The following is a 22,550-nucleotide window of genomic DNA, read 5'->3' as shown; positions in this document are numbered from 1 at the left end:
AAAATAGTATCTAAGTTAGGGATGTGCCAAACATTTAATTTTGCTTTGGTATTCTGCTGGCTGAAGTACAAACACTTGCATCATAACAAATACAACAAATTGGAAAAATGCTGCATTGCATTTCATACAGGTATTGTCTAGATTTTTATTTTAGTTTATATTATGTGGTCTTAAAATACTAAAAAAGAGCATAGTTTTGGTCATGAATAATAATAATAATAATAAAGCAAAATTTGGAACTTTGATTTATGTGAAGATTCAAAATTTGAAAAATGTAAAATGTGCGAACAGTAAATATCTTGGGATGGTACAGGAAAAAATGCATTTGTGCATACCTATATTTAAAAATTCGAGATGGTCAAGAGAAGGGTGACTAAGACAATATCAGGACTCTGGAATGATGTCTATGGAAAGAAGATGAAGAAATGTGAATTGCAGAGTTTGGTGAATAGGAATAAAAGAAGTGATATGATAGTGAGGGGATTTTATCAGATTAATCCAGAAGGAATTATAAAAAGAGTGGAGGTAGGGAAAGAACCAGATGCCACCCCTGGAAGTTATGCAGCTATGTAAGAGTGTGATGAAGAGGGGTGTAAGCAGTAGATTTTTTACATGGAGAATTGTGAGTAAATGGAATGCATTAGAGGAATATATTGTAATGCAGGGAGTGTGAAGAATTTTAAGATTCTCAAATAAGATTAAAATCTTTTAAGATTTTAATATTCACCTTCTTGTAGTGCACCCTGTTAGGTATCTACCTGGATACTGAACAAACGAAGATGGGCTGGCAGTTTGGGATTTAGCCAACCAAATTGTATTTGTATTTGCTTAAGCCATAATGTAAAATGATGGTACAACAGGACAGAATTTCATGCAAGCTAGGACATCGCCTGGTTGAACAAGGCACACGTTGTTTTTGCCGGAGTGAACAGCGAAATGTCAGCTACTGGAACAAATCCTGAAATACATCCCAACTCAACATTGCCAGAGTTCAAGATCGGTACTATCAACCTAAGAAACCTGAATGGCAAAGAAATGGAACTAGCAGAAGAATTGGATAAATACCAGATTGGCATAATAGGGGTGACTACAACAAAAAAAGACAAATTAGTGATATTTTTCTGAGCAATAAATATAAAATGTTATATTCAGCCAATAACAATAGTATTCACCACTGAATATGAGACTGATCCTCTTGAATGGTAGGCAATATCAAATAAAGTGATGTGATCAAATATCAGAATGGAGAACTGAACAGTGAGACTTATTTGTGCCTATAGTCCCACAAAAATTCTTCCACTTCTACTAAGATAGAAATGAGAGAAACAACAGACACAATGAAAAAGAAAAGTTGGTCCTTGTTTGGGATCTGAATAGCAGAGTAGGAAATGATTGTCAGGCATACAAAAATATTTTGGGAAAATTTTGAGAAAAGAGTAAAACTAATGATAATGTCAAATACCTGTTGGATTTATGCTTAGAACATGGACTGATTATTACTAGCATGATGTTCTAACATAAATATGTGCACAAATTCACATGGAGAGAAGAGACAAGGAATAAGAAAAGTCTCATTGACTATATTATTGTTGATAGTGATGTTTTCTCACTGGTACAGGACACTAGAGTGTACAACAGATGATTTGAAATTGGAAGTGATCACCATTTAGTCTTGAAAAGGGTAAAATTGAATTTCATATTGAAAAGAACATGTAAGAAAGTTTTAAAGTGAATCAAAGTTGAGTAGCTCTCAGATGTGAACTATAGACTAAAATACACAAACATTATTAAGAAAAAAAATGAAAGAGTTTGAGAACAGGAACCAGACCTTGGAGATTCAGTGGTAAGCCTTGAAAAAAAACATTGATTGATTCAGCCAGAGAGGCATGTGGTGCAAGGATAGAAAAATCAGAGATAATAAAGATGACATGAAAACTGGAGAAAAAGATATCCTTGATGTATGGAGTAAATACTTTGAAAAATGAAATTTGAATAATTTGCTAAATGAAAGAAGCAGTGATAGAACAGTGGTAAAAAAACACTCAACAGGGCATGCAATCAGGAATACATATCCATACTTGAAGTAGAAAAAGCCATCAAAAGCCTGAAATTTGGAAAGACAGCTGGAGTAGATGATACTCAACTAGAAATGCTCAAGTATGGAGGTATAAAAGTCTTGCAGTGGCTACTCTGTATTGTTCCGAAGGCCTGGACAGAGGGACGAATTCCAAATGATTGGAGTAGAGCTCTCATAGTACCCATATACAAAAAGAGAAATAAAACTGAATGTGAGAATTACAGAGGTATTTCCCTACTGAGTGTTCCTGGTAAAATTTATGCAAGTTTATTTGAGAAACGGTTGAGAAGGATTGTGGAAGGGAAGCTTGGTGAAGAACAAGCTGGATTCAGGACAAATAGAGGCTATCAGGATCAGATTTTCATTTTATGTCAAACAGTTGAGAAGTCATGGGAATATAACAAGGATCTGTATTTAAGTTTTGTAGATCTGGAGAAGGCATATTACAAGGTGCCAAGATAGAAGCTATTTGAAACAATGCAGTTGTATGGCGTGGGGGGCATTATATTAAACAATACTTAGTCTTTGTTTGCGCTGTAAGTCAGCAGTAAGAATTGAAGCAAGCACAGGAAGATGGTTTGATGTTAAATCAAACATCAAACCATCTATATAGATAATGATCTGTTGTTCATTATCTATATGGATCACATTATGAAGTAAAGCAGTATTAAACCTGATATCAAAATTGGAGATGTCGATCTTAGCTCTTTACTTTATACAGATGATGTGTTACTTTTAAATAACTCCAGTACGAGTCTTCAAGATTCTCTAACTAAAATGAATAACTGCTGTAATAAACTTGGTATGAAAATTAACAATAACAAGGCAAAGGCAATGAAAATAGCAAAGCAAAAGATTTCAGCTACTTAGGTACAATTTTTAGTGAAGACAGTAAATTAAATATGAAAATAGATAACAGAATCAACAAAGCAGGTATAGTAGGAGGTCAACTGAATAAATTTATATGGAAGAAGAGAGGAATTAGTCACAATGCTAAATTAGCCGTATACAACACAGTGTTCAAGCTCATTTTAATTTATGGATCTGAGAGCTGAGTTAGAAATAAAATACTTGACCAAAGACTAGAGACCGCAGATATGAGAGTCCTGAGAAAGATTAGAGGTGTGAACAGATGGCATCAGATGGCAATATCATATTAAAAACGAGAATATTAGGAAAAAACTTGACATTGTCGGCATCCAGGAATGTGTTAGCAGAGCTAATCTCAGGTGGTATGGTAACAGAATAGGAGAGGAAAGATTAGCAAAACAAGTGTGCCAGGTTGACTGGAAAAAGACCAAGATATAGGTGGATTGATACAGTGAAAAGTGCCTTAGAAGACAGAAATATTAAATCTGATAATGTTGGAGTCTTTACATAAGATTAATTTCGAGGAAAATTATTGATAGGAAGTTAGTAATGATGTAAGTTTTTCTTCTAGTACTATCATTATGTCCTGTACATCCCTTGAGGATACTTGTCAGGAATTTGATGATGATAAATTTTAATAAGCTATTGTTAAAAAGAACTGATGACTTTTGTGTGGTGGCAAGAGTAGAAAATTGTGTTGCCCATTTCCAGTGTGCCACCAGCGCGCGCACTCACACACACACAGTGAAAGAGATTATTATTCAGAAGCCAGAAATAATTTATGAAAAACCAGATTTCTTTCAAAAAACACTGAAAATTACTTTTTCTGAATTACAAGTTATCATAACTTCATTTTGATTTTTAAATTCAAGATTATTCTCTGTATATAATATTTTAAAATCAAAGTACCATTAATGTTTTTATTTTGTTACATAAGCTTAGAAGTTTTTTTGTAAAATTTAATTCATTTTATATCTAAACTAAACCTATATTTGATAATTTTGTTTTTCTAATTCAATCAAATTCACAACATGCTCCAAAAGATAAACTTTTACTAATTATGCTTCCTGACGTTTACAAAGTACCATGTTCATGTAACTTGCTTTACTATGGACAAAGAGGAAGAGCTATAAATAAACATATGTCTGATGATCAAGGCCACATCTGACGTATCAAACTTCACAAACACCTTGCACAGCATGGAATCAAAAACGCTAACCACAAGATCCATTGGCAAAACAATAAGCTACTTCATAAATCCATATATAAACATGAATGTTTATATGAAGAAAATGCTGAAGCCTTACTTCATTGACCTAATCTTAATCGGAATGACTGTCTCACTATTCCAAAAGTTTGGAAAATTGTTATCCTCAATTGTATTAAATAAATTTATCTACTATACTTTAATTTAATTGTTTTTAATTTCTGCCCATTAGGTTTAATCCACGAACACATGAACTGCATATATAGAGGGATTCCAATTTAAACAGCATGCTACTGTTTGTTTGTTTTTAATTCAATTCCTATTGTTGCTTGATAATTGTGCTGATGTTGTCATATGATACATAAGATGAAATATTTACATGATAAAAAAGTTATTTACTGTGGCATACGTGTTATTCTCTAGTTATGAATAACACGTATATAAGAAAATTTCCATTTATCTGGCTTTGACCTTAATGACTTAATGACTGTGGAAGTCCTTTAAGGAATGTGGAAAACCAACTGGGGCTTCTGACCTAATGTTTAATCCTCACTTTCTTGTGGTGCATACCATTAGTAGATTTCTAACTGAATACTGAATAAACAACAATGGGTAGTAAAGGTAATTTGTTGAACAAGCCTCTTTGCCAGTATGAACAAATGCCTTAGAAAGGTTGAGAGCGTATCCACCTGAATTTCTCCAAAACCTATCCATGGCTTAATCCAAAGGTGGATAGCATGGGCTAGAAGAACAGCTGTGGATCGAGCATGTTGAAATTTATATTGCTGATTACCAATTAGCTGGCTTGCCTCTAGATAGCAACGAAATTTGCTACTGATAACCTTTTCCATGGTTTTTGATTGAAAACTGTGGGAGCAGCTGGATGGTAATTTGTTGGCGGACTTGGATATCATCTTTTTGTTGAATTGTTGAATATAGGCTTATTTTCACATAATATGGAAAAGTTTTTGTCATATCCCCATGTGCCCTCGAGGGTACAGAGGTCTGACATATGTCAGTTTACATTCCATCAGCATGAAACAATTAGCTCCCTTCCAACTACTAACCATGCTCAGACTTGCTTAACTTGCGTGAGCCATTAGTAGCAGAAACTCTACCAATCGCCCAACCTTTTCTGGCTACTATGGAAAGGTTGAAGTGGCAAAATAATATGGGCGTTAGTTCTTGAGTTAGCCTCTGTAGTTCACTCAGTATAGACAAAACCCTTTGGTCGAAAAGATCTGGGTTCGATTCTTGTTCATGATGTGAGGAACCTTTATCTGGTCTCTTTCAACTAAAGATGAGTTAGCAAGTCTCATACAGAGATAGAGGGTTTTTTTCACCCTTAAACTTGGGTTTTTCTTCCCTCAGAACTTCTATGAATAAATAAAAATAAGTTCTTGAATACAAGTTTTTAGCACAATTTGGGGAAATATCATCAGGACTATATGCCCTGTTAATGTCCCATTTATTCACAATTCTTCTGATTTTTTTTTTTTTTTTCAGAAGGCTAGAGGATAGAATGGAATAAGCAGTTCTTGATAAAGTGTGTGTGGGGGGGGGGGGAGGACTGGAGTAGGAGAGCACAGCCAGTAGATAAATCTTGTTTTTGGGCAATGTTACTATAACACTATCTGGATATGAGTGCAGCAGGCACACAGATGGGCCAAAGTTGTGTGCAACAGTCTTGGCATTGAACTTAGAATGCTTGACTCTCATTTAGACAGGAGGTGAGTTTGCAGCATTTGGCCCTTTCAAAATGTGATTTGGATTTGTTGATTTTTTGCACCTGTTACAAGCTGCATTGTAGGCTGAGTTGATGCTAGAGTTTTTGCTCTTGAGCTATGGTATGATTTTTTTTCTTAAACTGCTTTGACACTTGTTGGAGAGCTAAGGATTGAATAGTAGTCAGAAATTCCAGTGAAATGAAAGCCCTCATTCCAGAGAGGATTATTTCTGTTATTTGGTTTGAGAATGTGTTTTGATCAGAAGAATGGGAGCAATAGTCAGACCATAAAAAGGAGGAGTAGAAATCATGGAAGTCTCTCATTTGGCCATCTTTGCAATGCCAAAGAACATGAGACTGATAGAAGTGTTATGTGAAGGTTGTTCCAGATGAAGAAAACTTGCATGAGGTTGTGGTCTGAGTTATTACAAGGAGAACTGACATCTGCAGTGTATTTGGAAGGGGAGCTTGGTTCATTTCCTCAAGGAAGATGGTATTCTGACTGTAAAAAATTGAGCTTTAGGAATAGGTAGTCAGAGTGTTATCATAATTTGGAAAGTGATAGTGACCTCAAATGGATGTAAATGGTTTTGGGAGAATATTTTGCATCATATATGGTCAAACAGGGAAGATTTGAGTTTTACATTATCTGATTGGGATATCAGCATTGATTGAATGCACATGTACCTTTGTTGTTGTAGAAGGAACTGTGTAAGATTTAATTTGGGCAGCTGAAAAGGACAGTGGTTCTTGATGTGGTCTCTGGTTGAATTTCTGTTTGGAATAATAATTTTGATCAAGGTGACTGTAGTTGGTGGTGCAACTTGACAGTGAAGAAATTAACATAACTGAAACAAAAATGATAATAAATTCAAATCAGTTGAATGAAAATTAAGCAGATAATCCTATTGAAATTGTGGATGACTATATTTACATGGATAGTAAGAATTGACCTACAGTAAAGAACCAAGAACAAATCCTAAGCAGGCTAGAAGAATTTTATAAAGAACTCTATAGTGAGCCTTCAATTATGTTTGATTTATCAATAGATAAATCAAATATTTATCTGTGTGACTTTTTTCCTTGACTACTTGTATTAGAAACTATAACACATTTTAGAAATGTTAAATAAATGTTAAATTCTAATACAAGTAATCAAGGAAAAAAGTCACACTATGAACAGGATCGACGAGATCACTAAACTAAAGGTACACAATCTTGAAGGTTTAAAATGCAAAAAGGCTAAGTGTTTAAAAACCATCTCACATTTTTAAAAAGGTGTCGAGACAATAACGTTATCCCAAAATTTCTTCATCTTAAACAACATTTTTAAACAAAAAAAGATAATATTATTTACCACAAAACTTCATTCGCCCTTCTCCGAGAAAGAATTAGCCATAAAAGATCCTTGCTCAGCCAAGTAGACTCTCAATGCTATGATTTGTTCACAGACATCTCTAATATCTTGTCCGCGTGGTTAGCCTAGTGGCTATGCGCTTCACAACCATATGCCTGGGAAAGGAGTGTCTTAGGTTCGATTCCCGTCGGTGACATGAGGAGCTGAAGGATCTTCCTCAGCCATAGCCAAGTTAACCAGTCTTGGGCATGGACAGCAGGGTTTTTTCCCCAGTTTATTTCTGGGGTTTTTCATCCTGCAAAGCAGGCAAACTGGCCTTGAGAACTCAACACTACAGGCCATAGGATACACCGGGGCATAAGGCTGACCACCTTATCCTGTAAATGGAGTGAGGTCCGATGATCCATGGACCCTCGACACCGCAAGGTAAAAGAGGGCATAAGGAAGATGATGACATCTCTAATAACCTTGACGAAGATACCTGGCAACTTTTAGATAATATGATTTACAATAGTTATGCTAAAACCTTCAGTTACAGCAAAAAGACACAAATTGATAAATTCAACCTGCTATATGATAATCACATTAACTCTAAACCGTCTCTACCAGATAACCAAGTTATAGTGAACCCATCTAAACACATTTTAACAAAACATGAGATCTCAATTCTCAAAAAAGGATTCAATTTTGCCTTAAAACCTACTGCTATTCCTAAAATATATTTCATCTGCAACTTAGAAAAAAGCCATCTCATTGCTACCACACCCAATAACTAATGACCTATGATTAAAAAGCAGCATAATCCTCTCCGCTCCTAACACCAACTCTAACCAAATTGAAAGAAGAACATGACTCAAATTAAAGAAGAATAAAAGCATCATCATACTTAAAGCAGACAAAGGCAATAATACTGTTATCTTAAATACAAAAGATTATGAAGAGAAAATTAACAATCTATTATCAGACACATCTGTCTATGATGTTCTTGGTGCAGATCCTACACAAAAAAACCATAATGACACCAACGAACTATTACGTGGAATGACTAACTGGCCTATAGACTTAATAAGAAAGCTAAAATCCATGCACCCATTGACTCCAAGATTGTATGGTGTTCCTAAAATACATAAAGAAGGTCCACCATTACGACTAATAGTTTTTTACAACAATACATTCACAATTCGGATACTTATATCAAAAACTCGCAACATTTTATTGAGAAATTAAAAAACATCCCTATCTCTAAAGATGATATACTAGGTGGCCATGACGTCACATCTCTGTTTACAAACATTCCAGTTGTGGAAGTCATCAACATCTTAGACAACTTGTTCCCAAGAAACATCACTACATTGTGCAATCATTGTTTAACTTCGAACTATTTCGTTTGGCAAAAAACCATCTACAAACAACTTACCGGATTAGCCATGGGTAGCCCCCTCTCTCCTTCTTGTGCTGACTTATTCATGGAAGACCTAGAAGATAAAATCTTATCTCAAATTACCCCAAAACCTAAAACTTGGTACAGATATGTAGATGACAATTTTTATTATTTGGAATCATAAGAAAGAACTAATGGATTATCTCAACAAAATCAATAGTTTCCATCATACCATCAAATTCACATTAGAAATTGAAAAAAATGAAAAACTTCCATTCCTAGACATCCTAATAAAGAAACAAACCAATAACAGTATCAACCTGTCTGTGTATAGAAAACTTACGAATACTGGACATTACCTCCATTTCAACTCGTCAACACATCATATATCCCAGAAACTTAGCATTATCCATATGCTTAAGAAAAGAGCTATACAGTACACCACAGACCAAGATGACTTACAAAAAGAATTAACTACAATATCCAGAGAGCTATCCTTAAATGGTTATCCTAAAAGATTCATCAACAAAATTCTCTTTTCGGATATACCACAAAGACAATGTGATGACACCCAATACCTGTAACTATTCCATTTGTCAGCACCATTTCCAAAAAATTGGCTATCCTTCTAAAACCACACAATATGAGAGTAACATTCAAGCCAGTCAACACTATTCGGAAATTTTTAAGATCACCAAAAGACCCTTATCCATTCTACAAGTACTCTGGAGTATATAATATACCTTGTTCCTGTGGTGTTAGTTACATTGGTCAGACCTTGAGAAGCTTTGAAACGAGACAGAAGGAGCACATGGGCTATGTTAGAAACAACAGACAAGATATTTCAGGCCTTTCTTCTCACTTCACCACTACCAACCATCTTATTGAGTGGGATAAGAGTCATATGCCCTACATAGAAGAGAACTACCATTCCAGAACCTTCAAGGAAGCTGCTATAGTCCCCGTTCAACAGGAAACCTAAATAAGAATCAAGGTCTAATCCTGCCGGAGATTTGGGAAACTTTAATTAGATTGCTAAACACCAAAGAAATGAACTTTCATGCCAATTACATTTTATCTCTCAACAAATAAATCATGTACCCACGACACGCATATTGTCTCATGCACAGTACTAATTTTGTATGAATAACTGTCAGTTAAAACCTAGTCTGTTACCTTCATATCGCTTACCAATTGTATCCCTGAAGATGCTGATAGCAAAAATCAGTGAAACTAGTCAGATAATAAATATTACTCACTTGACTAACATTCCTAAAATGTGTTATAGTTTCAAATATTTATCTATTTCACATACCTAATTCACATAGAATTAATCAAATGGGGAGGAAATATAATAATTCACCACGTCACAAACTTATTAAATTCACCATGTCACAAACTTATTAAATCTATGCCTAGAAGAAGAGGGGAAGATACCAGAAAACTGGAAAAATGCTACTCTGTTATTTAAAAAAGGAGACAAAGAAATAAAGAACTATAGACCAATTAGTATTATCTCTAATCTGTACAGAATTCTCACAAAAGTAATAACAAATAGGGTAACCCCTCTTCTAGACTCAAATCAACCAGTAGAACAAACAGGATTCCATAAAAAAATCTTTAACACAATTGATTATATTCATGCAGTAAAACAAATAATAGAAAAAGCAGAAGAAAACCAATTACCTCTCTGTTTAGCCTTTATTTGATTATGAAAAAGCATTTGATTCCATCAAAACTAATACAATAATCAAAGGACTCCAGATCAGGAAGTTCCTGGAAAATATATGGACCTCCAGAAATATACCACACTGCAACAGCAACAATCCATCTTCACACGAGTAGCAATAAAATATAAATTGAAAAAAGTGTCTGACAAGGACACTCTCTATCACCCAAAATCTTTCCAGCAGTCCTTCAAGAAATATTTAATAATATAAACTGGACAAGCCTGGGTATAAAAATTAATAACAGAAACTTAACACACCTAAGATATGCAGATGATATCATAATTTTTGCAAACACTCCAGAAGACCTTAATATAATGATAGAAGACCTATATCTTGAAAGCAGAAAAGTTGGTCTGAAAATAAACAGAGCAAAAACTAAAATCATGTTTAATCATTTTGTAACACCAAAAAACATAATAATAGAAAACAATTTCTTGGAAAGATTCTCTTCATATAGATACTCAGGTCATCTCATTGATCTGAACTGTGGACTCCAAAAGGAAATAAATAGGAGAGTTCAACTTGCCTGGAGTGCATTCAGAAAATTGAAATGCATTTTTCAAAACAATGATATCCTACTCTGTTTAAAAAGGAAAACATATAACCAGTGTATACTTCCAGTCATCACATATGGTTGTGAAACTTGGTCTCTAACAAAAGCACTGGCAAATAAACTAGCAACAACTCAAAGAAAAATAGAGACGTTGATGCTAGGCATCACATTAAAAGATAAGAAGCAAAACACTTGGATAAGAAGCTAGACTAATATCACTGATATCATTCTTCACCATAAGCGACTAAAATGGAAATGGGCCAGATATCTATCCAGAAGAGAGATGAGCAATGGACCACCATACGAATGAACTGGATTCCAAAAGAAGGGAAATGAGGCCAAGGATGTCCTAAAAGAAGGTGGGGTGATGAATTGTCAAATTTTGTTGGGAAAAATTGCTCAGCCATTGCCAAGAACAGAGACAGATGGAAAGAACTATAGGAGACTTTCATCCTGCAGTGGACAGAAAATGGCTAAAAACAAGACGTTAGTTTTAAGGAGGAAGAAAACTAGACTGAGAAATAAATAGAAGAATTGCACAAGGAAACAAAGCATTTTTTTGGCTGAATGAAGATTATATGTAAGAAGTTTTATCTGTGTGTTTAAAAAAGAAAGCTATTTAATATGTACTTCATTCCAGTGTTTAGCTATGGAAGTGAGACAGCAACAACTAAACAAAGAGCATCAGAAAGAAGAATGCATAAAGGAATAGACTCAGAAATAATAGAGTTAGAAAGCTGACTGGATTAGAGGATAATATTCTAAGTATTGTAAAGCAGATACTAAAAGAAGGAAGTGTTGCCAGAGGGCAATGTTTCCTTCTTTTATAAGGATGATTTATAAAGGTATGACACAACTGGAAGAGAGAACAAGTAGAAAGTTAAGGGGATGCCTATAGTTGGGGATGGAAAAAGGCTGAAGAAGAAGGTGGTGGTGCATATCATTTATATTAATTATCTTTGTTAAGGATTCGAATGTTGGTAAAGTGGATATGGAAACATTTTTTTGTTTGAAGTATTAATATTTGCAGTAAAACCATGTTTCATTGGGTCATCTTTTGTCATATGTATCAGATAATTAAGAGAGGATAAGATATTAAAGAAGAGGATTGCAGTAGGAGGTCAGAGACTCACAAATATACTAACCCCCCCCCCCCCAAGAGGGAACTCCATCTGAGGGACAGTTAAGGATTCATGGCCTTGACATTTTACTACCGTGTCTTTGAATGATTAGGGTCTGAGTCCCTACATTGTGATGAACATATGTTTGAAGAGTATCACTTGAATTGCATATGAGTTGGGAGAGAAGCCAGAGTCCTTGCTCTGGGGACCAATTATGGTAGCAAGTCCCTTAAGGCCTCCAAATGTGTCACTAGACAATAAAAAAAATCTACTATCTAATAACTAGAGGTCTATTTGGCATTTCCTACAACTAGGAATGTATGGTTTTGATATCCTGGGATATGAATTTGTGTGTAACTTGAGAATAGATGGTTGATTTATAATTTAATGTATTATTAAAACCATACATTCCTAGTTGTAGGAAATGCCTACAACTAGGAATATTATTATTCCTAGTTGTAGGCATTTCTACTATTTTAAAGTTAAAATTAAACCACTTGGACTCAAAAGAATAATTTACAAATGGTGCAAGCAACAGGATTGTATCCATAAAAAATCAACACTTCTTCCCTTCCAGCCATTGAACATTTTACTAATATTTCTTCTTCCATTCTGCTTTAAGTTACCATGAGTAACTCTGCTTACAAATTCATGAATGCCAATAATGTCAGTTTTGTTTCTAGTTAAAAGTCTCATTTTTGATTAAAAGTTGAAAATGTTTAAGAGCTTAATTAACATATATTTGTTCTAGTACAAAAATGAAATAAATCAGCACTTTTTCTATTTTACTACCTGGACACTGAATGAATGAGGATGGATGGCAATTTGGGATATAGCTGGCCAAACTATATTCTCTGTTGCTTAAACATAAAGACGATGATGATCCAAGTTAATGAAATGTCATACCAGCTGATATGCACCCTGTTAAACGAGGTCCTTGCTGTTTTTAACCAGAGTAAACAATGAAAAGTCAGTCACTAGGACAAACTTAAACCCAGCATCAGCAGAATTCATGATAAACACCATGCACATAAAAGATAAAACTTGATGATAATCTTCTTGAATGGCAGCCACTTTCAAGCAGAGTGATGTGGGCAAACATCAAAATGAAGATTTAAACAATGAGATTTATTTGTGCCTATAGTTCCACAGGAGCCTCTCCTAAGCAAAAAAATATTAAAGGAATTTTTTGAGTTGTTACAGAATACAGCTGACATGAAGAAGGAGGAGAAGTTGATCCTTGTTAGAGATCTGAACTACAGAGTATAAAATGAATACCAGACTTATAGAAATGCTTTGAAAAAGATTGGAGAAAAGTGCAAAACCAATTAATGGTAAGTACCTGCTGAATTTATGTTCAGGTCACAGTACGAGCCATTGTTAACACCCACTAACACTTTGTTCCAAAATAAAGATGTGCACAAATTCATATAGGGAAGGAAATGCAAGAAATGAGAAAAGTATAATATCGATTACATTATTGTTAATAGTGATATCTCACACTGGTTAAGGATACAAGAGCATATAGAAGATTAAATACAAACTAATGGTTATTTAGCTTTGACCAATATAAAAATGAATTTCATATTAAAAGAAAGATATGTAGAAAAGTGTTAAAAATAAAGTTCAGTAGCTTTCAAATATAAAAATATTATTTAAGAAAAAATGAAAGCATTTGAAAACAACACTCGAACCTTGGAGACTTACTGTTAGCATCTGAAGAAAATACTAATAGACATGCTTAGGTGTTGAGCATTATTCATAACTTATTTTGCTGGATTTCAAACCAGTATCTTCAGAGAACAAAATAGCATATTACAGTTTTCACGTGATAATGAGAAAGTGAAACAATTCAAATTGTCGCAGACAAAACATCTAAAGTCCTAATTTGGCACCCTCTAATGTTGCAAAAGAAGAAGTATTGCAGCTACGTATGAGTTGATCTTAAGATAACACTCTCCCAAATTTTGGCAAATTAATGCAACCATATTTGTTCAGGTTAGGAAAATTCTTCATAGCCATGGCTAACTCTAAAATATTTTTGACCTGTAATGACTTCTAAATGGCACATGTTTTTTTCTGTCTAATCTTGTGTGAACAGGTGGTGTCCAAAGCATGGTCTACCAGTCATGACTTGCCATAATAATGGTAGCAAATATATTTTTTATGTTCTCCAAAGCAGATCTTCTTGTCTGCCCGTAGCAGGCCAAGTCACAATCACAAGGGACTTCATGCACTTCAGGATATGCTAGGAGATGGAGTTTATCCTTAGGAGAGCAGATCAGAGTTTAATATGTGGTACGTAGGCTATGTTTTAGTACTTGTTATCTTTACTGATGTAACGTTGATGTAAGGAATAGGAATAGTGGTATTTTGTTCTTTTGTGGTAGAGGAGGGAGAAGTAATGAGGCTATGTAGTGTTTTATCTATTCTGTAAGACTTGTAGACATTGGCCAAGAAAGTATGGTGTAGATATTTAAGTTCTGTGGAAAGAGCTGTATTATTAGAATAAATCATTCTGGTTCTGTGCATGTAAGTGTTTTTAGAATATCGTACTGTTGGGCTGGATGATGTAGATATCTTCCTGTGTTGTCTTTCCTTTGCATCATCATTCTTTTATAGAAAGCCAACTTACTTCTTGGCCAATGGCTACAATTCCTACAAAATAGATAAAATACTACATAACCGCATTACTTCTCCCTTCTCTAACACACACACACACACACACACACAAGAACAAAATATCACTATTCCTATTCCCCATGTCAGAGATACATCAGAAAATTTAGCCAAAGTACTAATAAATCATAGTCTATGCACTACATATTTAAAACCATGTGTTAAATTAGCAACTCTGATCCTCTCTCTCCTAAAGATAAACTCCATCCCCCCTAGCATATCCTGAAGTGTATGAAATTCCTTGTGATTATGACTTGGCCTGCTTTGGGCAGACAAGAAGATCTGTTAACATCTACCTTGAAGAACATAAAAAATATATTTGCTACCATTATTATTGCAAGTCAGGACTGGCAGACCATTCTTTGGACACCTCTTTACACAGGATTAGATGGAAGAAAACCCAATGTGCTATTTAGAAGGCATTATAGGTCAGAAAGATTATTTTTAGAGTCAGTTATGGCTATGAAGAATTCTCCTAACTTGAACAAGTATGATTGCATTAATTTTTCGAAAATTTGAGAGACTGCTATCTTAAGATCAACTCCTACATAACTGTAATTCTTCTTTTTTGCACATTAGAGAGTGCCAAATTAGAACTTTAGATCTTTTGTATGTCACAATTTGAATTGTTTCACTTACTCATTGTTGCATGTAAACTGTTCTATGTGCTGTTTTGTACTCTGAAGATACTGGTGTTTGAAATCCAGTGAAACATAACCCAGTTAATAAACATCATTTTTTATATAAATTCATTCATTTGGTGTTGTTAATATACCATTAAAATAAATTATGCAGAAAGTGCTGTTTCATCTAGGGAGACATGCAGTAAAGGATATAAAAAATCAGAACCTCCATCATGGACTCAGGAAATTAAAGAGAAAGTCTAGAAAAGAAGAAAGCATGTCTAAAGTTTGTACCAAGTAAGTCTTTGTATGGTTTGATAGAATACAAATAAATACATAAATAAAAGTAAAAAAGCAAAGATATGTAGTAAAAGTAACTAAACAGAAGCTATGGGAAGACTTTTCTAAGAATATAGATTTTAGTAAGAAGATAAATATCAGGAAGGTGGCAAAATGTTCTGGAAGATATTGAAAAGATTAGAAAAAGGAAAGAATACTGTGAAAAGGAATCAGTGATGATAAAGGTATATCAAAACAAGATTAAGATAGTGTATGTCTGCAGGAAAATGAAAGCTATCAGCTGCATCCTGAATGGAGAATCTATAGAATAGGTTATATATTTTGGTTTTTAGTCATAATTTTTAGCACAGATAGCAATATATCAATACAGGAAATACTTTAAAAAATTGTTATATGAAACAGTGACAGAACACTGGTAGAAAATATTCAAGAGGAATGCAATCGGAAGTACATATCACTACTTGATTTGGAAAAAACCACCATCAGCCAGCTGTTTTCTTGAAATGTAGGAAAGCTGTTGGTTGATGATATTCAACTAGAAATGCTTTGGTATGGTAAAAATATTTTACAGTGACTGTATTGTATAATTTAGAAGAGGCATTACAGAGGAATTTAATTACTGAGCTTCTAGGTAAAATTTATGAGAAGGCACTAAGAATAATTGCGAAGAGAAACTTATAGAAAAATAATCTAGGTTCTGGCCAAATAGGATTTATTAGGATCAGATTTTTACTTTATAATGTGTATTTAAGATTTGTAGAAATATCTCATATGAAGGTGCCAAGAGAAAAGTTGTTCAAATTGTTACAATTATACAGTTGACTTTCACAAATTACCTACTTTGTTATATTGGATACTTATATTGGTCACGTGGTGCCAAATGTGAACTTTTTTGTTTGGAAATTTTTAGTAATTTGTTAAAGTAGCGTTTGCTGTAGTGAGAAATAAGGTGAATGTGATGTTCTACAGAACGACATAGAATCTGTATTAAGTTGGAAGTCAGAGTTAGAAAGTTAGGAAGTATAGGAAGAGGGTTTTATATAAAATCAAGTGTAAAATAAAGTTATACGCTGTCTCCACTGTATATTTATCATATACAGTGCTTGGAAAGAAACCAACAATCCCCCCCCCCATTTTAAAAGTTTTTTCACTTTGTTAAATTATAAATTAAAGATGCCAAGAAATTATATTCTTGGTTTCATCCTTTATCCAAGTGTAAGCAAACAAAGTTTGTGTATTGATATAGAGTCTAATGACTTTACATCAATTGTCCTAGTAGTATCCCATAATGCATAGAATTATGAGAAGGACCAATACCCAGACTAGCTTTAACCTTTATTGGGTAGTGGAAGTCAACAAAGTCAATATCCATAAGGATATGCGCATTGCATTATGGGATACTAGGGCAGTTGATATGAAATCATTAGCCTCTATATTCCATATTCGATTATCCCAGTCGCGAAGTCACTGTAGATAACTTCACGTTACGTACTGTACATAAAGTGAAGTTATGTACTGTATGTAACTTCACTTGCAAACTTTGTTTGCTTACACTTGGATAAAGGATGAAACAAAGAATATACTTTCTTGACATCTTTAATTTATAATTTAACCAGTTGAAAAAAATCTTTCAACATCTAGCTCCAATCTGGAGTATTTTAGTAATAAGGAGTGACACCTTTTGACTACTTGTATATGGAAATATGATGTTTTCACTTCAACCTTGGTATCACTTCTGGATCTGGCTCCCAGTGATGAGATCTAAATAAAGGTTAACTGGTCTGGGTAATGGTCCTTCCAATAATGCATATCATTATACATGTCAGTAAGGATATATGCATTACATTATTGCATTATGGGATACTAGGGCAATCGATTACACCTGGGTAGTGGCCCTTCCCTTAATGCATAACATTAGACATATCCGCAAAGAGATGTGTTTTGCATTATAGGAAATACTGAGATAGGAGTGTTGGTATCTTGCTCCACCTTTGCAACAAGTTGTCCTGGTGTTGTACCACCTTACCCCAGTCCTGAAGATACTTTCAGGCACAAACATTGTTTGCTCACACTTGGATAAAGGATTAAACTAATTTTATTATACTCTAACCAAGTGAAAAATAAACTTTCAGCATCTTTCTCTAAATCCAGAGTAATTTATTAAAAAAGGGTGGCACACCATTTGGCAACTCCTATAGGTAGAGATGACCTGCTAATGCTTCTGCCTGGTATCTCCACTTGGGCCTGGCTCCTACTGAAGAGACCTCAATAAAGGTCGAAACTAGTCTGGGTAGTGGCTCTTCCCTTAATGCATAACATTAGGCATATCCGCAAGGAGATGTGTTTTGCATTACATTATAGGAAAAACTGAGATAGGAGTGTTGGTAGCTTGCTCCACTTTTGCAAGGAGTTGCCCTGGTGTTGTACCACCTTACCCCAGTCCTGAAGATACTTTCAGGCACAAACATTGTTTGCTCACACTTAGATAAAGGATTAAACTAATTTTATTATGGCATAAAACCTGTTATTGAATTTGGAATTATTATACACATTTCTTTACTTTATGGTGATGATATTGCTTTCTGAAATGAGTCTGGTATAATTCTGGGGCTCATTAAACAAATTGAATAGCTGCTATGGAAAATGCGGCATGAAAATCAGAATAAAGCCAGGACAATGAAAGTAGGCAGGAACATGGAAAATATTAGCTGCATCCTGAATGAAGAATCTGTAGATTCTATATATAAAATAAACCATGTAGATTCTGTACGTAAAATAAACCATGTTGATTCATTTATTAGAAACCATTCAAATTGTTAAAATGTTTCATTTTTAGTTGCACACTGTGGTTTCGTTTATTTGTTCTCCTGCCATTGAATGATATTTATTGCAATCACTCACTTCTGTGGCCTGGCATTTTGTGCAGTAGTCATCATGGAAAATTTTTACCAGTTGCAAAAGTGGGGATTGTAAAGTGAGTAATCATAAAGCAAGGGCTACTGTCTTCATGCTTTCATTATGCATTTGTGTAATGTGTATGTAGTACTTTCAAACCTTTCCTGGCAAGCATGCATCATCTATTTTCTGTGACCTGTTGAAAAGTAAATTATACTTAGAAAAAAATTTTATTCATGTTTTTATCTTTTACCCAAGTATAAGAATATAATGTAAATTCATGACTGTCAAAAACAAGGTTTTTAGAATGTTATTAGAATGTATGCGTTTTATTTTGTTGATAAAATATAATAGAGAATTTCAGAACTTCTGTAGCTCAGTCTGTCATGATGATGCACTCATTCCTTGAGCTTTTCCACTGGAAGTGGGTTAGCTTGTTTCAGTATAGAAGTGGCAGGGTTATCCTACAAGGAAAGGGATAAATCTTTTTTTCCCTTTTCTAAATGATGAATTCTTCTCATACTAAGGTGAAGAATTAATGCTGCAATTTATATTATAAGTATGATAATTTTTAGCTTCTTTTTTTTGCATGCTTTGTTGTGCAGATTCTTATAGAAACCTCTCCCTCTCCCCTCCTCAAGTAGCAAAAAATATTAATTATCAAATGCATTTCTTTTCTTAGGATACCAGTTTCAACATTAGCATTTCATTTATCTCTGGTGTTTTTTTATGATTTCGATTCTCCAAGTAAGTTTATAATGTAATATTCAATATTTTAATATTAAATTGGTGATTGTTGATTTATTAGCTATGAAACATATGGGTTAGCCACTCTCATATGGAATGTTTTTTTCACCTAGGAATGTGGGTATTCATCCACATTCCTACGTGAAAAAAAATTCCTACAGCTGGTCTATCCACTTTGTAAGTGGATAGACCAGCTGTAGAATGCATGTTTATAGATAATCAGCTTAGCTACATTGGTCATAATTTCAGCCATTACCACCAGATTGTTACTTCCACTCATATGGTAGCATCCCTATGAGTGTATAAGTAGGTGCATGCTATTTTTATTCTTCCATTATCACTGAATATTACTTGAAGCTGTGCACCTTCACTGAACAGTTCGCACAACCCATTCTGACACCACACCAACTGTGGTGTCAGAATGGGTGTACTACAATTCATTGCAATACTGTGATGTTTTATTTTATTCTTCATTGTTTGTAGTAGTATTTTGTAGAAGTAAGACACATCAGTGGGCATGAAGGGAAATACTCAATAGCTAGCAGATGTGTCTTACTTCCACAAAGTACTACTACAAATTTTCCACAATCCATTTACAAAATCTGATATGGTCTTTGTTGGATGAAAAATTATCCCACCACTTTGCTTGATACTGCTGGGCCAACATAATATATAGGTTAATTAATAGTAAATTACATAACTAATTAGTCTGGAGGGTGTTCGATGATGATATGCTGAAGTAGAATAAGGAAGACAGAGTTAGAGGACTGATGTTGATTCAGCATATTTTGATACTTTTTATTCTTTCTCTAATTAAAAACTTATCCTTTATTTGTGTGTTTTAATCATCTTGCATCCTGCAAGCATAATGTTATGCTTTGGTATGCTGTCACTGTGTTCTGCTGAATACTTTTTCAAGAGATGCGAGCACAAGTACTATGTAAAAGAAGTGCCTTACTTGCCTTTGAAGCAGACATTTGGTGAGAGCATTACCTGGTTGGCCAAGTGAATAGCACCTCCACTTTTTAACTACAGAAGGAATTTTGGACCATCTAATCCATGGTGCTAATATTATTATTATTACACCTTGCATAGAGTCGGCACACTCATCGTGGGAAGTTCATTCAACTGAAAACAAATCTGTCGTGCTGAATCTTAAAATCCTTAACACTCCCTGCATTAACAACATATTCCATATACAATTCTCCATGTAAAAAATCTACTCCTCACACTCCTCTTCACCACACGCTTACACAATTTCAACGGATGACGTCTGGTTCTTCCCCTCTCGCCTTCTACTCCTTTAATGATCTCCTCTGGATTAAACATCTCTATCATGTCACATCTTTTCCTCCTATCCACCAAACTCTACAATCCACATTTCTTCAACCTCTCTCCATAGCCATTATTCCAGAATCCTGATATTGTCTTAGTCACTCTTCTCTGGATCCTCCTCCTCTCCATTGTTTCTACATCACATTGAAAACCAAGTGATCAAATCTGAGCACAATAGTTCAAGTGTAGTTTGACCAGTGCTTTATACAGTGGCACAACCACCTCCTTATCGCTACATGCTAGTGTATTTCATATCCTAGTGGCATCATGATTATTATTATTATGTAACACCTCCAGGAAGTCCCAAGACTCATCAAAGGAGGGCAAAGAAACATCCTTCTTCATATTTTGTAGCATTTAGAATTTAGTTTTTTGTCTATACTTTGGGGATTATGGCTGTTGACTAAGAAAGTGTAGTAAGTTCAGTGGTAAGAGCATTGTCATTGGGACAGATAGCTCTGGCTCTGTGAGTTAGGGTTTTAGGATATCATATTGTTGAGTTGGATGATAGTGTGAATGTTTGTGCAAATATTTCCCTGTATGTGTAGATTTCTATAAACAAATAAAGATAATGAGCCATCAGGATAGCATCAATAGCAGCATCACATTAAAAATAAGGATATTAGGAAAGAACTTGCCATTGTTAGCATTCAGTAATGTGTTAGTAGAGTTAATTTCAAGTGGTATGGTCATTTAAACAGAATGGAAGAGGAAAGATTGGCAAAATAAGTGTTCTTTGCCAGGTTGGCAGGAAAAAGACCCAGAGGAAGACCAAGTTGTAAATGGATTGATAAAGTAACAAGCACCTTAAAATACAGAAATATAAGATCTAATAATGTTGGAGTCTTGACAGATAACAAATTGATTTGGAGGAAAATTATTGATCAGAAATTAGTAATGATGTAACTTTTTCATGAAGTGCTATCATAATTATTCTGTACATTCCTGATTTTACATATCAGGAATTTGATTATGGTGATGATGAGTTCAGTTATTCAATCAATAGTACTATCTGTGACTAAATGCAAATTCCTGAGGCCTTCAAGGAAGGACTGTGTGGGACAGTCATCAGTGATATGATGCATATTCTGCACACCACCAACACACATCAAAAGGATGACTGTGAAATTTCCCACAGATGTAATAAGTGGGCACAGCTGCCTTGTCTGGTCCTAAGTCTGTTTATCTGGCTCTAGAGGTGTCATGTAGATTGAATCCTAGAGGTTTAATAGTTGGATCTGTAATCAGGTACTTGTTTCTTGTTTGTTTGGGGAAAATTCGGAGAGAGGAGCAAAGCTAATAATAATGGTAAGTACCTGCTAGAGTTGTGCTCAGAACATGGACTCATTATTACTAACACCATGTTCCAACATAAAAATATGCACAAATTCACATGGAGAGAAGAAGCAAGGAATAAGAAAAGTCTCATTAACAGTGATGTTTTCTCACTAGTTCGGTGGGAAAACATCATCATCATCATCAAATTCCTGCCATGTACCCTCAAGTGGTGTACAGGATATGATAGTACTACATGCAAAAATTTACATCATTACTAACTTCTTATCTACAATTTTCTTCCAAATCAGTCTGTTACTTGTCAAGACTCCAACATTATCAGATCTTATATATCTATCGTCTAAGGCACTTTCTACCGTATCAATCCAAATATATCTTGGTCTTCCTCTGGGTTGTTTTCCTGCCAACTTGGCAGAGAACACTTGTTTTGCTAATCTTTCCTCTTCCATTCTGTTTAAGTGACCATACCACCTGAGATTAGCTCTGCTAACACATTCCTGGATGCTGAAAATGTCAAGTTTTTTCCTAATATTCTCGTTTTTAATATGATATTGCCATCTGTTCACGCCTCTAATCTTTCTCAGGACTCTCATATCTGCGGTCTCTAGTCTTTGGTCAAGTGTTTTACTTCTGACCTAGCTCTCAGATCCATA

The 22,550-nt window shown here is 34.6% G+C and overlaps 1 protein-coding gene across 1 annotated transcript in view; it reads left to right on the top strand.

Annotated features, from left to right (window-relative positions):
• Positions 1-22,550, top strand: part of LOC150097249 (uncharacterized) — a 550,351-nt gene that overhangs the window by 360,665 nt on the left and 167,136 nt on the right. Inside the window, exon 21 of the mRNA XM_090407628.1 lies at positions 19,202-19,266. Within this exon, the coding sequence (XP_090263754.1) occupies positions 19,202-19,266 (65 nt within the window). The remainder of the gene's footprint in view (positions 1-19,201; positions 19,267-22,550) is intronic.

The sequence above is a fragment of the Typopeltis vanoorti genome, chromosome 17 (assembly GCF_054136105.1).
Source record: "Typopeltis vanoorti isolate ZY-2024b chromosome 17, IOZ_Tvanoo_1.0, whole genome shotgun sequence".
Taxonomy (NCBI): domain Eukaryota; kingdom Metazoa; phylum Arthropoda; class Arachnida; order Uropygi; family Thelyphonidae; genus Typopeltis; species Typopeltis vanoorti.
This window is presented reverse-complemented; position numbering and strand designations above follow the sequence as displayed.